Source organism: Mytilus edulis, chromosome 2 (assembly GCF_963676685.1).
Source record: "Mytilus edulis chromosome 2, xbMytEdul2.2, whole genome shotgun sequence".
Classification (NCBI taxonomy): domain Eukaryota; kingdom Metazoa; phylum Mollusca; class Bivalvia; order Mytilida; family Mytilidae; genus Mytilus; species Mytilus edulis.
The window spans coordinates 19,940,332-19,959,705 of record NC_092345.1 but is presented as its reverse complement, the minus strand read 5'-3'; the positions used below and the strand labels follow the sequence as shown (position 1 = coordinate 19,959,705).

The following is a 19,374-nucleotide window of genomic DNA, read 5'->3' as shown; positions in this document are numbered from 1 at the left end:
TATGGTCCGACCATACGCGTATGGTCGGACCATATGAGTATATACCCATATGGTCATGACCATACGCGTATGGTCCAAATACTCATATGGTCCGGAACATAACCATATGATCAAACCCTAAAAACAGAGTAGTCATCTTCTTGTGTATATTTCGGAGTTAAGTATGACATCACTGTATAGCATACATACATTTTTTTTAGGGGCCAGCTGAAGCACGTCTCTGGGTGCGGGAGTTTCTCTCTGCATTGAAGACCCATTGGTGGTTTTCGGCTGTTGTCTGCACTTTGGTCGAGTTGTTGTTTCTTTGATATATTCCCCATTACCATTCTCAGTTTTATCTTAAAAATTTTAATTAAGAACTTACGAGTAGGATCAAATTTATATATCAGTCTTTCCTGTGGCACATTCTGGTACCCAGTCATCCAGAAGTTAAGAACAGGACTGACATCGCTGAGTTTAACACCTTCCCCTTCCCAAACATAACCATTATTAAGATCTTTTCTACCACTTGTATACCATTCATACCTTCAAAAGAAAATTATATACAGTATTATAATATTTACATATGACGTATGGGTGCTGGATTTTCTAGCTGCGTTTAAGACCCATTGGTGGCCTTAGGCTGTTTTCTGCTCCTTGGTGAGGTTGTTATCTCTTAAATTTGACACATTCCCCATTTCCATTCTATTTTTTTTTTATTTATGTTTATAAATCAATTTTACTAATTCAAATTTGCTCAAATTTAGGTTATCTTCGGGTTTATTTTCTAGGCACTTTATATCTATATACTGTGCATTCATTAATATTCGTTGGATACCAATTTTCATGGATTTCATGGGAACAGGGGAACCACAAATTTAAAAGTTCAACGAATTAAAAATTTTCAAAATGTTTGCCCACGAAAAATAAAAGAATCCACAGTATATAATATATGGTACTTTTTAATTTGCCTACACTTAAAAGAGGGACGAAAGATACCAAAGGGACAGTCAAACTCATAAATCTAAAACAAACTGACAACGCCATGGCTAAAAATGAAAAAGACAAACAGAAAAACAATAGTACACATGACACAACATAGAAAACTAAAGAATAAACAACACGAACCCCACCAAAAACTAGGGGTGATCTCAGGTGCTCCGGAAGGGTAAGCAGATCCTGCTCCACATGTGGCACCCGTCGTGTTGCTTATGTGATTACAAATCCGGTAAATAGTCTAATTCGGTAGGTCACATTCATGAAAGGGAAGGGGATTGTAGTTACGACGTAAGGAACATATATCCGATATCATTTGTGAAACGGTTATTCCATAACGGTCAACCAACTCGTGATGGCGTCCGTAAAATTTACGAAGGGATGATTTCAACTTCACCATTTGGAACTCTTGGTTTAATAGCTTCCTCGTGAGCAGTAACCCTCTATCAAGAAAATCATGATAGGAAATGCAAGCACGGGAATATCGTATCAATTGGGAGATATATACCCCGTATGCAGGTGCTGCTGGAATGTTGCTACTTAGAAATGGAAAGTTCACAATTGGAAAGCTGAAATCATCTCTTTTGTAGTAAAGTTTTGTTTTCAACCGACCCTCATTGTCAATTTCTAGATGTAAGTCAAGATATGAAGCCGACTTAACTGTATCTGTAGTATCCTCTATCTCCAATTCCATGGGATAGATGCGTTCAACATAGTCACCAAATTTTGAATTGTTTAGTGAAAGAACGTCATCTATATAGCGGAAAGTAGAGTTAAAGGATATTGCTAACTTCTTATCTTTCTTCCTGAGAAGTTCCTGCATGAAGTCAGCCTCATAATAATAAAGAAACAAGTCGGCAAGTAGAGGGGCACAGTTTGTTCCCATTGGGATGCCGACAGTCTGTTGAAAAACATGTCCTCCGAACGTTACAAATATGTTGTCAATCAAGAAATCCAGCATCTTGATAATATCGGTTTCAGAGAATTTTTTGTTTGAATCAGAGTGATTCTTTACAAAGTATGATTTATCCCTCCCTTAGACAAGCATGTATACTGTCCGCAAATTAGTCAAAATCTGAAGACAATTCAAACCAAATAAACGGCATACCCAAATCTGTCAATGAGAAAAATATCAATTGGAATTAGTATGGAATGCACCTTACCTATTAGTATGGAATGCACCTTACCTATTTGAATCATGTGCAAGGAGATACTCATTTATAAAACTATGTTCCACACTTGTTGTTACACTGACTAAACTAGAGAATGATTCCTAAAAAATATAAATATATATCTATTAATTTACAAAAGAAACGAAATTTTAAATGAAATATTTCATACATTTAATGTCAAAACAACATCTTATAAGTAACAAAGTCTATGAGGCATAATAGTGCAATGTCAGATAGATGATATAACCTACATAAAGGGAAAATGTTATGGTGCCTCCTAGCACTGTAATTTCCTTTGAGTTCCATAAGACACTGAATACCCTATTTAATTTATAAAGCCTCAGAGTAAATTATTTCTAAAAGTTCTACTTCCTAAATTCAATTTTTTCAAGTTTTATATCATAGGCTTTTAATAATGAAAATTTTCATCTTAATTTTATAAGGACCTGACAAAATTTGAGGGCACTTTCCTAGAAACATTTCATAGTCTGTCTGTTGGTTGCTATATACAGAAAACTGTTGCTAGGAGGAAAAATAATTTCTAATAGTTTTCTTTAGTAATTTCACAATATGAGTCTCTCATATAACCTGTAAAATCCATATTATTTCAAATTTAAATAATTAAATTAATTACAATTTGCTTAGGTTGCAAAGACATAATTATGTTGCTATGAGGTAAAATGGGACAATTTTATACAGAAAACTTAGTTGATATTCAGATTATACAGACAGTCAACCATATCATTCTTTCCACAGAAAAGTTGATACTACATGATTCAACCAAAAATCAACCTATATTTATCATAGGGGTCATCCATAATTGTCAACCATTTTCCAAAGTGTACAAAACGTACACTTGGGGGGAGGGGGTTAAAAAATCAACATTTTTACCGTACGCTTTTTTTTTTATTTCCGGAATTTATATCGTTTCCGTAGGGAAAGTCGATTTATAAAATCGAGAATTGGCTTGGGTGACTGTGTTTCTCTTCTTATTTCTTCTTTATTATTTTCACTTGATGATATTGATTTCGATATCATAATTCTACTCAATCGGGATTGAACGATTACATGATCAAATCATATGAAAATTAAATCTTTCAAAAATATGAACTAGTAAAATTATTTAAACAAAAAGTTTGCACGCATTTCTCAGTACCCCTGATTGTCAATTTCACCTGCTTTATTATTGATCGATATCGTTTTACTCTGTTTAATAAACAAAATTGATGGAAACACTAACATGCTAAATTCTTTGAATGTTTTGATTTTGACAAGACGTCATTTTGTGAAAAGATTTTAAACTGGTCCTTCGATTAATTCCCTTAATTGTAATGCGTTCCAAAATAGTAAATCAGTAAACCGGAAGTAAACTGATTTTTTCTTAGTATAAGCCTCCTTTAATTAGGAGCACCCCCATATGAAGTTTAACCTTAACTTAAAAAATATCCAATATATGTACACGTTACAGTATATATACATAAACGATAATAGTGCCATGAATGGCATATTTACAGGGACCTTTTAAATAGAAATACAGGCGGGAAAATTAAAAACTCAAAATGTTTTAAAACATTACACTTTTATTGATTACTGTCTTGAGCTCTGATTCCATCAACAACTGTCAGTCCATACTTTACAAATGCAATATAACCATGCATTTCCCTTTCTTTGATTCTTAGCATAATTTATGTGCCCTTTTGATAATCTTTTGCATGCTCTAGGTGCCCTTTTTTATTGGAGTTACCATTCCCACTGTGTGATAGGGGAAACACTAATTGTTGTACTCTTTATTCTGACAAAACACAGGCATCATAGATGTCATCAAATAAAACAGTCAGATATGTTTTAGTTTTTTTTCAATGCAAATTTCTATATTAAACTAAAATATAATAGACAGGATCTTCTTTTTATTAAGAATGACTGATTCTTCTCTTGAAATCTGAAAATGGTTGATGTACACTTTTTGAGGGAGGGTGGGGGGTCTGAAAAAGTGTACGTTTTGTACACTTTGGAAAATGGTTGACAATTATGGATGACCCCATATTATATATAAGAATAAAATCATTTTTTAGCAATTTTTAAAGAGCATATATACTTTGATGTATAACTGACCAAAATTTCAAAAGTCTTTAGTGTTCTATTTAATTAGGTACATACTTTATTCATTAAAGGTTGCTTATTTTCAAAATGAAATATCCAATGTGAATAATACGTACATGGGGGGACATATACTTGCCTCCCCATGCCGCTAAAGTTATATTTGCTGAAGAGCAACAAAAACACATCTATTTCCATAGCACATTTATTTCAAAGAGCCAGATAACATCACATGACAAATATGCATCATCATCATCATACAAAGGGACATGTAAAAATCATTCTCCATGGAGGCACAAGTTATACATCCACAAGTCATTTGTACTTTTGGTATATGGTGGACAGCTGTCTCAAAGGCAATCATACCACATCTCATTATGTTTGATACTGTCCAGACATTTTACAGACAGATAGACATAGGAATGCAGCAGTAAATTGATATATTGACAATAAAATAAAAGGGCATAAAAAGGTATATTGTATGTTCATCAATAAAATGCAAGGAAACTTACAGCACATGATTTGGCCGCCAACACATATGGTAATTTTGGATAAAAAATAAAATTATAACATCTTTTGTTTGGTTGATCTGTTACCCAGCCATCTGGACAATCTGCAAGAGTAAAATCATGTGTAAAATCATGTGCATGTTTTAAAACAAGTAAAAATAAATTCAAATATACTTTTACTAATCATGAAATGAAGGGACACAATTGACATTTGTTTTGTACTTTCAAACATATTCTCAAGTAAAAATATACATAGATTATGTCTTTTTTCTGTATATTGTTTTTTTAGAACAATAGAGTCACTAGTCCTTGACTGTCCAAAGGGGGATAGGTTACCTTGTAGGAAACTCTTTAACTTTTTAAAAAATGGATCTATAAAGAAAACAAGCATATATAACATTCAATTGAATGTCTTTCCCTTTATTGTCTGTTCTGTAAACCCCCATAAACACATTTAAATATGTGCATCTCTTATATACCTAGCTCGATGCCTAGAGCTTTGTATGCAAGAGCTTTCAAAGGATTTGCTAATAGTGCACTTGAACTCTGAGTCTCTAATAAATATCTACATTGGGTATTAATGAAACCCTGACTAACCTTTACATTGTATATTATCGTATTTTTATTCTGTGTGTCGGTTTAAAGCTCTTGAGAGCATATGTGACACACAGGCAGTCGTCTCGGATAAAGATATATAGGATTAATTTTTTTCTGAGACGAGTGCCTGTGATGTGACAGTCAGCTTGTATTTAAGAAAATATTGTCTGTTCACGTCCTAGAAATTAACCTTCATATTTTGGCGCCAATTTGAAATATACACTTCTGACACAGGCACTTGTCTCAGAATATTTTTTTCCTATGTTATATTAAGGCCCTATTAAGGTATATGGTGGGTTGGGGAGGAGAACTGAGACAAGTGCTTGTAACTTCTGACAAGAACCTCTGTTAGTGTTACACGTGCTCTATAAATTATTTAGTAGCAACCTTGGTGCAATTTTCCAACAAATATAAATATTATACCAAGCACATAAAAGGAATTTTAATAAACAATATTTAAATATTTTTTTCCAGGTTTTCAATGATAAGAACTAAAAAAAATCCTGAATAGTCTGGCCCAAAATTGAAGGAACATGATCGAAAATGAATATTGTGACCAACAAAATGCAACTAAATAATTTGGTGTACAAAATATATAGAAACATATGTGCTTTTGCTTAACGTCCAGTGGCAAATATGTCATGCATGCTTAGGACGAGGACAAACTTACAATGATAAATACAACAGGTAGTAATAAGTTCTTAATAAAGGACGAGTGACCCGGCAGCTAGAGTGGCCATGTTACTATTCCATGATTGCCCTCATTGTCCCGCGGCTGATGACGTGCGACCAGAGGGACCATGTAATTGTTTCTATTCCATGGTCATCCTCAGGATCCCGATGAGCATCGGCATTATCTTATAATTTTCTCGTCTAAAAAGCGCAAACCCAGAGGCGGATTTAGGGGGGGGGGGGGGGGCAGGGAGCCCGCCCCCCCCCCCCCTTTTGGGAAAAAAATTGGTTGCTTATATAGGTAATCACTGAAGCGTGACTGGAGCGGGCCCCCTCTTAGGTCAGTCAGTGGGCCCCCACTTATGAAAATTTCTGGATCCGCCACTGAAACCTTAAACAGATAATAACGCAAAAAATAACACGATCTAAACGGTATCATTCGTATGTAGTATGTGATGTTGGGTATCTTTTTATACCTGATTGACATTTATACACAACTAGTACACATTTTTGTTTAGAGACCAGCAGAAGCCCGCCTTCGGGTGCGGGACTTTTCTCCATTTTCATTCTCAAGCTAACTTATCTGCGTTATACCTACAGGTATGACTTTCAAAGCAACTTTTATACTTACTGTAGTAAACGGTTTGGGCTCTTACTAACACAACCGTCCCAAGAATAATACACAGCTTTGCAAGCCACATGGTAAGTTACATCTGAAATAAACAAAACAAAATACATTATTGATGTACAAAATAGTTGTTTGGTACTTGCATGCTACCTTAGAAGAATACTGACTAAATTCATAAATATCACATACTAAAAATTATCAAGAAAAATCACAAGCAATAAAAATAAAAACTATCAAAAAAATCACAAACATATAATACAAACTAAAAGTTATCAAGAAAAATCAAAAACATTAAAAATATTAAAAAATCATCAAGAAAAACGGAGATGAAAGGGTAATTGTTTGACTTGAGGGTTTCTGTTTTATTTAACATTTTCACTACAACCTCCAAGGTAAATATAGAAAGAAGGTGTTTTTTTTCTTTTTCGTTCTTACGAAATGTTAAAATGCATATACATGCACAAAGGTAAAATTAATAGGAATTCAAAATCTTTGATTAGCGCAAACTGTTTAAAAAATTAAAATTGTTTAAATGAATTCTACTATCTCAAAATGATAGCAGTTATAGATCAGACTACCATTCAAACCTCTGTTCCATTTTCCCCGTCTTATAAATCTGTACAAATAACAACCGCTGATCACAACATGTATATATTGACATGTACGACATGACTTAATCGAGTGGTTTTATCAAATATTTCATCTGCGTCTTATAAATGTAAAGGTACATTACATATATTAATGCAAATCCGCATTATATTATTTTATTTTATAGTTTCACTAAAAACTACTAGGTTTATATATAGATTAGACCGTTGGTTTTTATATAGATTATACTGTTTGTTTTCCCGTTTGAATGGTTTTACACTAGTAATTTTGGAGCCCTTTATAGCTTGCTGTTCGGTGTGAGCCAAGGCTCCGTGTTGAAGGCCGTACATTGACCTATAATGGTTTACTTTTATGAATTGTTATTTGGATGGAGAGTTGTCTCATTGGCACTCACACCACATCTTCCTATATCTATGTAAATATAATGGAAAGTGTTTTCCCATTTTCATTCTTAAGATATGTTACTGTGTATATAAATATCTCGAGGGGGGGGGGGGGGGCTACAGTAAATACCTAGTTGATAAGGGTACTGCTGGGGTTCTGTTACCCCACCCTTTTCATATAATACAGATTTTATAAAATGTATACCTTTTCATATATTGCGTAGGTAAAAATGTAACCTTTTCCCATATTGTTTGGGTTTCATGTGGTGTATAATGTAAGAGTGTAATTCAGATTTGACAAAAGAGAAACACTGCATGCCGGAAAACCCAAGAAACATGACAGACGAAGAAGTTATTGGACCTTCATTGATCTAATCATATATTTCTGATAGTTTTCCCGACCTATTCACATATTTTCAAGTTTGAAAAGGTGACCTATTCCAGCGGAACGTCCTATCACCTTGTCTATAGGAAGTGCCCCCTCCCCCTCCCCCGGAGATAAAGATATACGCACACAGTTAAAATTAAAAACAGGAATTAAAAATCTTTTAAATCTTAAATTGTTTTAAATGAGAAACATATTCTTTTTTTCTTTTTACACATGTTTAAATTGACTAATTCATGACATTACTAAATCGCGTGGTTTTATCAAATATGTTATCTGCGTCTTAAAAACACAAACGTGCATATGATTGAAAGTCCGCAATTTTAACATTTAACAAATTGTAAAAAAAAAACTTTTTGTATCCTGATAAGAAACAATTTAATGTTATATAATGTGCATGTGTTATCTTTAAAAAAAACGTCGATACCATAATTACGGGGCGCCGAATGGGACTCTTGTGGTTTTGTACAAAATTCAATTCTGTCATAACAAAATCATTTTTGTCTTACAAAACTATGTGCTACAGACTTGTTTTGTGAGAACTTCAATTTTGTGATGACAAAATTCATTTGTGTAGACAAAATTCATTTTTGTCATGACAAAATTCATTTTTGTAGACAAAATTCATATTTGTCATGACAAAAGTCAATTTTGTCTTAAAGGTATGCAAATATAAACATATTTGCATACAAAATTGACTTTTGTTACCTGATATGGAAATTAAATCACAAAAGTCAATTGTGTACGGTAAGATTCAATTTTGTGAGACAAAATTGACTTTTGTGAGACAAAATTGACTTTTGTGAGACAAAATTGACTTTTGTGAGACAAAATTGACTTTTGTGAGACAAAATTCAATTTTGTCATTCTTGTTGAGACAAAATTCAATTTTGTCATTTTTGTTGAGACAAAATTCAATTTTGTTAATTTTGTTGAGACAAAAGTCAATTTTGTTAATTTTGTTGAGACAAAAGTCAATTTTGTAAATTTTGTTGAGACAAAAGTCAATTTTGTTAATTTTGTTGAGACAAAAGTCAATTTTGTCAATTTTGTTGAGACAAAAGTCAATTTTGTCAATTTTGTTGAGACAAAAGTCAATTTTGTCAATTTTGTTGAGACAAAAGTCAATTTTGTCAATTTTGTTGAGACAAAAGTCAATTTTGTGACGACAAAATTCATTTTTGTGATGACAAAATTCAATTTTGTAACAACAAAATTGACTTTTATGAGACAAAATTGACTTTCGTGAGACAAAATTGACTTTCGTGAGACAAAAATCAATTTTGTTGAGACAAAATTCAATTTTGTTAATTTTGTTGAGACAAAATTCAATTTTATTAATTTTGTTGAGACAAAATTCAATTTTGTCAATTTTGTTGAGACAAAATTCAATTTTGTCAATTTTGTTGAGACAAAATTCAATTTTGTTAATTTTGTTGAGACAAAATTCAATTTTGTCAATTTTGTTGAGACAAAATTCAATTTTGTCAATTTTGTTGAGACAAAATTCAATTTTGTCAATTTTGTTGAGACAAAATTCAATTTTGTCAATTTTGTTGAGACAAAAGTCTATTTTGTCAATTTTGTCTCACAAAAGTCAATTTTGTGTAACAAAAGTCAATTTTGTGTAACAAAAGTCAATTTTGTCTCACAAAAGTCAATTTTGTGTAACAAAAGTAATTTTTGTGTAACAAAAGTCAATTTTGTGTAACAAAAGTCGATTTTGTATGCAAATTAGTTCACAGAAACCAAACTAAACTAATTTAAATACAAAATTGACTTTTGTCGCTCAATTTTCAAATTAGGTAACAAAAGTCAAGTCTGTGTAACATAAATGAATTTTGTCATGACAAAAGTGACTTTTGTCCGCTGATAGATAATTTTGTATGACAAAATTTCAAATTTGTAGTATGATACAAATTTTGTTAAACTGAACTCATTTTTGTTGAACAAAAGTCACTTTTGTCCGTACAAAATTGAATTTTGAGTACAAAACCACAAGAGTCCCATTCGGCGCCCCGTAATAATCACCATGCAACCAACGGACTTTTTATTAAAACATTTTATAACAAACGTCCGATTCCATTTGCTTTAAAGCCATGATATGTCGGGTCATCTTAAAGAAATGAAATGACGTGGTCTTTTATTTTAAATGATAATAAAAAATAAATTTTCAAAACGCGTGACTTATGAAGAAAATGTCCCACATATACTTCTATATATTCACTAGTACGCAGCTCGAAAGAACTAATCTAGATTAACAAATATTTCCGGAATTCCGTCACAACATGGAACAAAATAATTATTTATGTCAATACAGAAAGTGTTGTCCTACTAGGCTGGGTCCTAACCAAAACAATAATAAATAACTGAATTATGACTACCTCTAAGATAAGCCGTTTGTGTTTTGTCACTTAAAGCAAAACCAATCCTTCTCGACGGGAAGAGAAACATGAATTTTCAGATCACAACCCTATTTAACAATTTTCAAAGAGCATGTTAACATGAAGTTTATGACTTCGAATCACATTATATTGAAACAGTGATATATGAAGATTTTCCACTCTCCTAATTTTATATACCAAAATACGAATACTGTCGATTCATTTATTTTCGTGGGTACCACTTTTCGTAGATTAAGGAAAACTTTCAAGTTTGTGGATGTTAAAGTTTTACCGAGGTGGGATACAATCCTATAGACAAATTGTAGTCTTTGAACATTTAATTTTGTGGTTCATCTGTACCCAACAAAAATCCACGAAAATTAGTATCCAACGAATGAAAATGAAACCACTGTACTTATCAAAGGTTCAAGTTTCAGTTCATTGTGAAAATTAAAAAAAAAAAGTGAACAGATTCCCATTAAATTATTTCAATTCAATATCATATAGTCATTAAGACCAGACAAGTCATGTAGTGTAAGTGGATTATACTCTTGGACTTGTAGTAACTTTAGTCATCTATATAGTCTGAATGCTGTACTATCACAATATGCATATTATTCACTTATCCAGTTCTATTTAGTTACGACAAGTGTTGCCATTGCACTTATGTACAATTCAATTTTAGTCAATTTCCTTTGATCAGTATGTTTTATGACTTTGAACAATAATCTTTGATAGTATTAAGCAAACACTGATTTGGGCTATAAATTGTATCAGATGTTGTTAAGTTAAACAGTACAATTAAAGGTTCCAAAAAGATAAAATATTACCAGTATTGAAAATAAAAAAAGTTCGAGTCTCATGTACTACTAAGCTGTTTATGGACACACTTATTACATTCGTACATGCATGTTGATGTCAAAGTACGAACGTACTTTTACTTATCTACATAAGTTAATTCGTCTTTTCTACATGTATTTTATGAGTTATTATTCTTTAAAATCATTTAATATTAAAAATTACGTAACTATACAAATTCTCAAAATATTGTTTAGCAGAACAAAGTCGGGTCAATTAACAACAAGAGTAACAAGACATAAAATGTTTACAAGCATCCCCACTTTCTTGTCTAGTATTGCATCATTGAAATCACAGCTTATACTACATTGTTCATTGAAGGTTTTGCGACGGCCTCCACATCTTAATGCTTTTGATTTTATTTAATTTTCTTCCGTTGGTTGAATGCAGTTTACTCAATATATAATCTTAAATTCTCTTTATACAACGTTTGCCGTAAACTAAAACCCCCAAAAATGTGGTATGATTGTCAATGATGCAAATCCTCAACAGAGACCAAACGACGTAGCATTAACATAGACTTTACCAACTTCATCGCCGTTTAGTCTTTAACGATGAGCATAACCTATCATGACATCAAATTGTAAGAAGAGGGAAGAAATTACTTGTAAAACAAACATGGGTTTGTGATTGACTCCTGCAGACTCATGCTGTTAAGTGACCATTAGGATTTGGTCTGTTTGAAAAAGGTATAATAACACATATATATAGCAAGCTACTAGTATATGACTTTTTTGTTTTATTGTATGGTTACTACTATATCGTTTGGCTGTATATCATGCAATGTTGCAATGTTGCAATGTATACACCCTGAAAGCATCTAAGCAAACCATGTATGATGGATCTAGATGGACTTTGACGTTAGGAAAAGATTTTGACGCAGTTAACAATTGGTTTTAGACCTTTCAGTCAAAATTGTATCAACCTTTCCCATAATATAGGCAACATATTTTATATTTACATTAGTGGATAAGTTGTTAAAATTGAGAATGGAAAGAGGAATGTGACATAGAGACAGCAACCCGACTAAAGGGCAGAAAACAGCCAAAGTTCAAGAATGGGTTATGTTTTTAGAATCAAGGAATGAATAAATCGTTACGTTTTTTAATTAACTACAATCATGAATATGGCGATTATAAGCAACCTTTTTCCTTCGACTTTGACTCGATCATAATAAACCAGATAAAAGAGAAAGGGATAATCAAACTCACAAGTCGATGGCAAACTGACAAACGCCATGACAGAAACACGAAAAGAGACCCAAAGACAAAAATTATAGAAAACACAAAACTAAAATAAGAACTGAACAACTAAAATCTTATCAAATCCCGTAGTGATTTCAGGTGCTTCTGAAGAGTAAGCAGATCCTGCTCTATATGTGACACCTGGTTATGGACATAAAAGTGTGGGTGAACGACACATATTTCTGAAATAACATCCATCAGGTATGACCGAGATATAAAACGTTTGACCGAAAAAGCCGTAAAAAACTTAAAGCACGTTGTTAGGGGAGTTCCAACCCGGCTTTGTATGATTTCAATCCCATAATTTAACTTAAAATTGGAAACCAAGATGAATTCATCAAATCATCTCAATACCGACAAATGGCTATTAGTCGAATGGTACCCGGTCACTGTCCAAATATATATATAGGGTGTTTTTGAGGGAAGAACAAATGAACATGTTCCAACAAAAGACACCCTATGAAATACATATAGCGTAAGTGATGTAAAGGTGATACCTTATTTTTATATTGATTATGGTATATACATGTATTTTAGTTTTTGCTTTGGTCTACCTTGCTTATATCTATCTTTGAATATTCTTTAAATTGAGATGCTTACCTTTGAACGGGTGTAATTTGCACATAATTAAATATCCCTTTAAGGCTTAAAAGTGGAAATGTTGAAATATTTCGGTAATTAAAACATATCGTCATATTGTAATGCAACTACGCAAATGTTCACCTTGAGATGCATAATGTAAAAATATAAATTACATAGGAAAAAGTCATTAAACATCCATACCACTGCATGTATTTACATGTACTTTTCAAACTTCGATGTGCTGATATCGGTCAGTATTTTCATTAAATTTATAAATGACTTTCAAAATTCAATCGATTATAAAATGGAATATCACGCTTCTGAAGACTCCTTAATAAATATTAAAATCTGAATTTTCATTGCACACGGGTTACTGGCAACCACATGAAAAACGATATTTATTTACTTCTAATAATTTTGGTTAATATAGGTTTTGTTCTTGACTAAATAAAAATGTCGAGTATTATCAAATCTAATTGATTTTTGGTTGCTTAACGTCCAATAGCAAATATTTCATGCATGTTTAGGAAGAAAAGAAGTTAATCAATTTTGTTCCAAGAAGGTAACATTATGATATCGTATATACCTAAACTGGGTATTTGCATAATTTCAAATGATAAGAATAAAATCATTTAAAAATGATTTACTAAACATATTTTAATTTTAGACTTATCTGACAGAGATACGTCTCACTCTATATACACGTCTGTCCCAAGTCAAGAACTTCTGACCTTTGTAAGTCTTGTACAGTTGTTTTTTTTAAATTTTAGTTCAAATATATATGTTTCAGAGTCTAAGTGTAACGTTAATTTTCTCTGATCTAGTATCCATTATTTTAGAGGTCAGCTGAAGTCCGCCTCTGGGTACGGGATTTTCTCAATGTGTTGAAGACCATTTGGTGGCCTTGGGCTGCATGTGTTCTGCTCTTTGGTCGGGTTGTTATCTTTTTTGACAAATTCCCGTTTCCATTCTCAATTTTATGTAAAGATTGAGAACACTCGGATAATAAGCGTCATTCCGAAATTTCTAACTAGTCAATATTTGATTGGTTGATGGATGCTCAATATCGGACGGTAAAATCATATGAATACTCAGGACAATATGTGTGTGTCGCCATACATATGTCGTACATAAAAGATTATTCCCTTTGTCATAAATGCACGTCGTGTTACATTATTTACTTTCTAGTTTAGATACATTTCCTTAAATGTTGCCTGCTTAGAAAGGAAGAAGCAAGTGTTATTTTAAAGTTGTTTAGCTTGTTAAAACACATTTCTTTAAATGTGTCTGCTAAGTTGAGACACAGCAAGTGTCTTTTTAAAGTTGTTTCTCTTATTCAGACACATTTCTCTAAATTTGTCATCTAAGCAGAGAAGCATTAAGGTTCATTTTAAAGTTGTTCTTCGTAGTTTAGACACAATTTCTTACTGAATGTGTCTGCTAGCAGAGAAACAGCAAGTATCATTTTGCCTAGCTTAGACACATTTTCTTAAATATGTCTGCTTAGCAGAGAAACAGCAAGTGTCATTTAAAAGTTGTTTCGTCTTGTTAAGACATATTTTTCTTAAATATGTCTGCTTAGCAGAGAAACAGCAAGTGTCATTTTGCCTAGTTTAGACACATTTCCTTTAAACTGCCTGCTAGATCTAGAAGAGGATAAAACTCACAGGCAACCTCTCGTTACTCAGTGAGACGAGCAGGCTTTGATGACAGCTCTATTCCCTCTGTGTTGTTGATTTATCTGAATACTTCTTGGTAGATGTGTATATGCTACCTCGACTAATGTTAAGTCAGTAAGTCAAGCAGGCTTTGATAGCAACTCTATTCCCTCTGTCTTGTTGTTTTATCTAAATACCAGTTGTTTATAGAATCTCGACTAATGTTAAGTCAGCGAGACGAGCAGGCTTTGATAGCAGCTCTATTCCCTCTGTCTTGTTGTTTTATCTGAATAGATATTGTATATACTACCTTGATTTATGTCGATCGAACCTGATTTGATCATTTACCTTAGAGAAAGGTATTAATATTACTATTATGCAATATCCTGAAACTATATTGGTTAAAAACATCATTTAAGTGACAGCATTATTAATATTGTTGACCAGGCAGACCTTGTCAATTTATGTTTTAAATTTTTATAAACAATTGCGTCACTACAGTTGAACATCGGCAACACAAACATTACTTTACATACATTGCGGTGATGTTGTAGTACCGGAGTTTGAGAGGAGACACTTATTGAGCTCGAATCAGTCTTTTCAATTGATTTTTTTTTATTCATTAAAGCAAAAACATATTTAAAAATAAATTATAATGAGTTTACTTTGAATCTTGTTGTTTTCACTATATATTTAACCACAATTACAACCATATGTACGTCTAAACAAATGATTAAAACACAACGTTTTGATAAAAGTAATATATTACATTTACATTAAATAAACTTGTGTTAATGTTAAATTTTTAATTCTGCGGTGCGTTTAACCTGTTTTATCCTGTTTGATCAAATTTGATTTACAACTTGGTAGTGGTTTTTGATGGTTACTACTGGTTTATTCTTGGAAATGTTTCGGTATTAAAGTATCATTTATTGGATCGGATTTTTTTTCTCTCTCTCATAGATACTAGACGTTCGATCTGATCCTAACCCGACAGGATACAAACGATCCACCCAATGAGGAAATTAAAGAAAATATTTCATGATATTAACACTTGTTAGAATTTGAGGAAGATAAGGATTCTAAAAAAAATCGATTCTGGAATATTTAAATGATTAATTGTAGGATGTTTAACGTCCAGTGGCGAATATTTGATACATGTTCAGGACGATGAAAGGTTTATTTATCAAAAAAAAAGTTAAAGCTTTTGATTGTGCATGTGTAATAAGTTCACTTCTTGTTTTGGTGTCACATTAGTGGAGGATAAGAGGGGGCTTAGAAGGCACATACATCCCTTTATCGCACCGGGTAAGTTATTACGTTGTGATTGGTTTAAAGACGTCACGTGGTGACCCCCTATGAGACCGTACGGGGTTAGTAAATTTCATAGTGGGTTCATGACACGTTAATGGTGACGTCATCTATTGATGTTGTTGTGTTTTATTGTTTATTTTTCAACAAAACACAGCCAAAAAAGTACAGCATGCGATAAATTCGTTATACGGTTAACTACTGACCCCCTACGAATCCATAGAGGGTGAATAAAATCCATAGGGGATTCGACCTCCGGCCTCACCCCCTATGGATTTTACAAACCCTCTACAATGTATCCGTAGGGGGTCAGTAGCGAACCATATAACTTATATTGACCAGCCCCTGTGTGACATAATTTGATCGTCAAAAATATCTACTACAAAGCAGCCTTTAATATGAGATTGCAGGGATCAAATTGGGAAACTTCCCAGGTTTATGAATCAAGTTGTGAAAATATATGAAGTAGTCCAGCTCATAAATCACTGAAATGTCTGTTATCTCCTTTTTAATCTGTAACATTACCCTTGGGCAAGGCTGCTGTAAAATTTGAAAATTATTCAAGCATTCCCGAATAATCCAACATGATCTTTACAATTAAATCGTCATCATTAATTCATCAAACTATTAGATATATATGCTGGATTATTAAAAAATTATCAACATTTATAAATTAGGTACTTAAGTCAGTTTGGACTCAATTTGGTTTCGTGTGTTATTTTTCTAAACATTTTTTTCTACAAGTAAGTCACAGTGCTTACAAGCTTTCATTTTGAAACTTGAATTCTAGTAAGCTGTCTTGGATTGTTACTTGTATATAGGTGTCAGACCACCAATTCAAAATCCCTATCTGTTCAACCAAGTTTTGTAATTTTCACAGCTTTCTATATATATTTTACCTTAGGATTAACTTCATAGAAACCATATCCTGAATTGTACATGTATCACCTTTCTTCATGCCAGTTTTTAACCCATGTTTAAAGACTTGAAAGAAAGAACTGCCTTTCGTAAGTCAAGTTCTACTAAAAATAACCCCTGGTTTCTAGAAATCTTAAATAAGAATACTATGGAGAAGAAAATAAAAGTACACAGAATGTGTAAAATATGAACAAACATATCCATATATTCATAAGCATTTATATACGATACAGTGTTTCTAAAAGAAATATACATTTTAGCCAGGAGGACCTGTCGACCTATATTTATCACGTGACCGCCTTACAGAAATTCCTCTTGGAAATATTTTGTTTATAAATAGTACCATGATATGTGTTCCTGTGGGAATAAATGGTATACAGAATATTTTTTTTTAACAGGAACACATATTCTGTATGCAATTTATTCCGTTAAGAATAAATACTATATTTCTAATGTGATTTTGTCAGCAACATATATTGACATAGATACTGCTGCCATGATTTTGTATATGTTTCTTTGTGTATGCAATTGTTATGAGGCATACACTTATATCTGCAAGAATGTAAGCATAAAGATGAATTTTATTCATTCACTTATACTCTTGCTTTGAGTTATATTTCATCAAAATCCCTGTGTCTTCGTGTGTCTTTTCTAGTTTGAAAGCCCAATGCCTTTTTCTTATATAACTGGAGAAAATATTTGTTTACCTGAATCATTTGGGACTACATGAAATCAGACATTTATCTTTCTTTTGTGTATCAGATTTTATCAAAGAAAAATTGTCTCCTTTTTCAGTAAAGAGTTAAGTTATTTTACATCCCGTGTTCTATTGTGAGTCTGTTTAGAAATGTAACAATGAAGTAATTATATAGATAAGATAGATAAGATAAATTTATTTTATTATAGTGTCACATATTGATTGTCATAATAAAGTACACAATATACATATCATCACATAAAACATTCAATCAATACCCAGCCATAAAATTGACTTATGAGACACTTTTAAAACTCTATATTTACACTAAATTCTTATAAAAATCTGTATTAACACTAATTTACAAATACGTTATCTGTTAAGTAAAAACAAAATAAACTTGGCGATTAAAAAGTAATGAATAAAAATAAAGTAAAATAATGTTACTAGATCTATCACAGTTAATAAAATTGCAATCCATTAAATAAAAATACTTCAGTATAAAGTTATAAATTAAAATTAAAGAAAAAATCAGGTTGACCTTAATCTTGTTTTAACACTAGTTAAAAGTGAAAAGTTTTCGACGTAAAAAGAATTTATGCAGACTCTTACAAAAATATTGCTGTATTTCTTCGCAGTTCATGATATTAACAAATTGATCATTTAAACTCATACTGTTAAAATTTTCAATATATTTAACGCATTCAAGTAAAAAGTCATATCTCAAATCTGAATATAATGGACATGTCATTAGAAAATGTTTTTCTGTTTCTATTTCATCTAGTTCACAGTATCTACAAAGTCTATGTTCAAGCGGAGTAGGCGGCCTGGAGTAACGCCCGGTCTCCAGGGCTAGCGGTAACGAGCCAGCGCGAAACATTGCCATGCATCGTCTCTGATATTTTGGAATGTTTATTCTGGTATATGTTTCAACATTAACATTGTCTTTATAAAGTCGATAGGTACGAAGTTTGTTTCCATTTACTTGGTTGCCTTTATCATTTAAAAGTTCATTTCGCCATTCTACATTGTCCAAGTTGATGAGTTTTTCATGGACCACTTGCATTGCATTGTTCACAGAAACGCCAATGTCCTGTACAACAATATTACTGTCCACCTTGTCCACAATTTTATTCACCTCAAAAGTCCAACCTGGGATGTGCATTTGTATTATTCAGTTCTTGCAATTTTTTTAATTTTTTTTTAACATAAAACCAATTCCTATGTTGTGACTTCAACCTTTTATTTATATATTTTCTTTCATAGATATATTTTAATATATTACGACTTTAAACATTTTTCAAATAAAATGCAATGCAAAACCAACGGGAAAACCAACGGTCTAATCTATTATATATAAAACGAGAAACAAAAAACATTTATGAACCACATCAACAAACGACTGAACATCAGCTGAGTCTGTTTACAAATGTACCAATTTGCAATATACATGTGTTTTCTTTACTTTTATATAATTTATCTTTGTTTTGGACACTTCTTTTTTTATAAGTTTAAAAATTGCATTTGTCAGTTTTATATAAATTAAGATATCTGCATGCAATGTGGCTTTGTTTTGTCCAGTTCTTGCAATTTCATTGGAATTAACTTTTTTCCATATCAGACTAATTCATATATTGTGACTTGAACCTTTATATATTTTCTTTCATAAATATATTTTATTATATTACGACTTTA

General features: G+C 32.1%; 1 protein-coding gene across 2 annotated transcripts in view; it reads right to left on the bottom strand.

Moving 5' to 3' along the window:
* LOC139511673 (contactin-like) overlaps positions 1-19,374 on the bottom strand; it is a 50,523-nt gene that overhangs the window by 28,930 nt on the left and 2,219 nt on the right. For both annotated transcript variants that reach the window (XM_071298674.1, XM_071298675.1), the window contains exons 2-5: positions 6,654-6,735; positions 4,757-4,857; positions 2,163-2,248; positions 365-525 (exon numbers count right to left, since the gene is read on the bottom strand). In XM_071298674.1, the coding sequence (XP_071154775.1) occupies positions 365-525; positions 2,163-2,248; positions 4,757-4,857; positions 6,654-6,723 (418 nt within the window). In that variant the 5' untranslated portion in view covers positions 6,724-6,735. The remainder of the gene's footprint in view (positions 1-364; positions 526-2,162; positions 2,249-4,756; positions 4,858-6,653; positions 6,736-19,374) is intronic.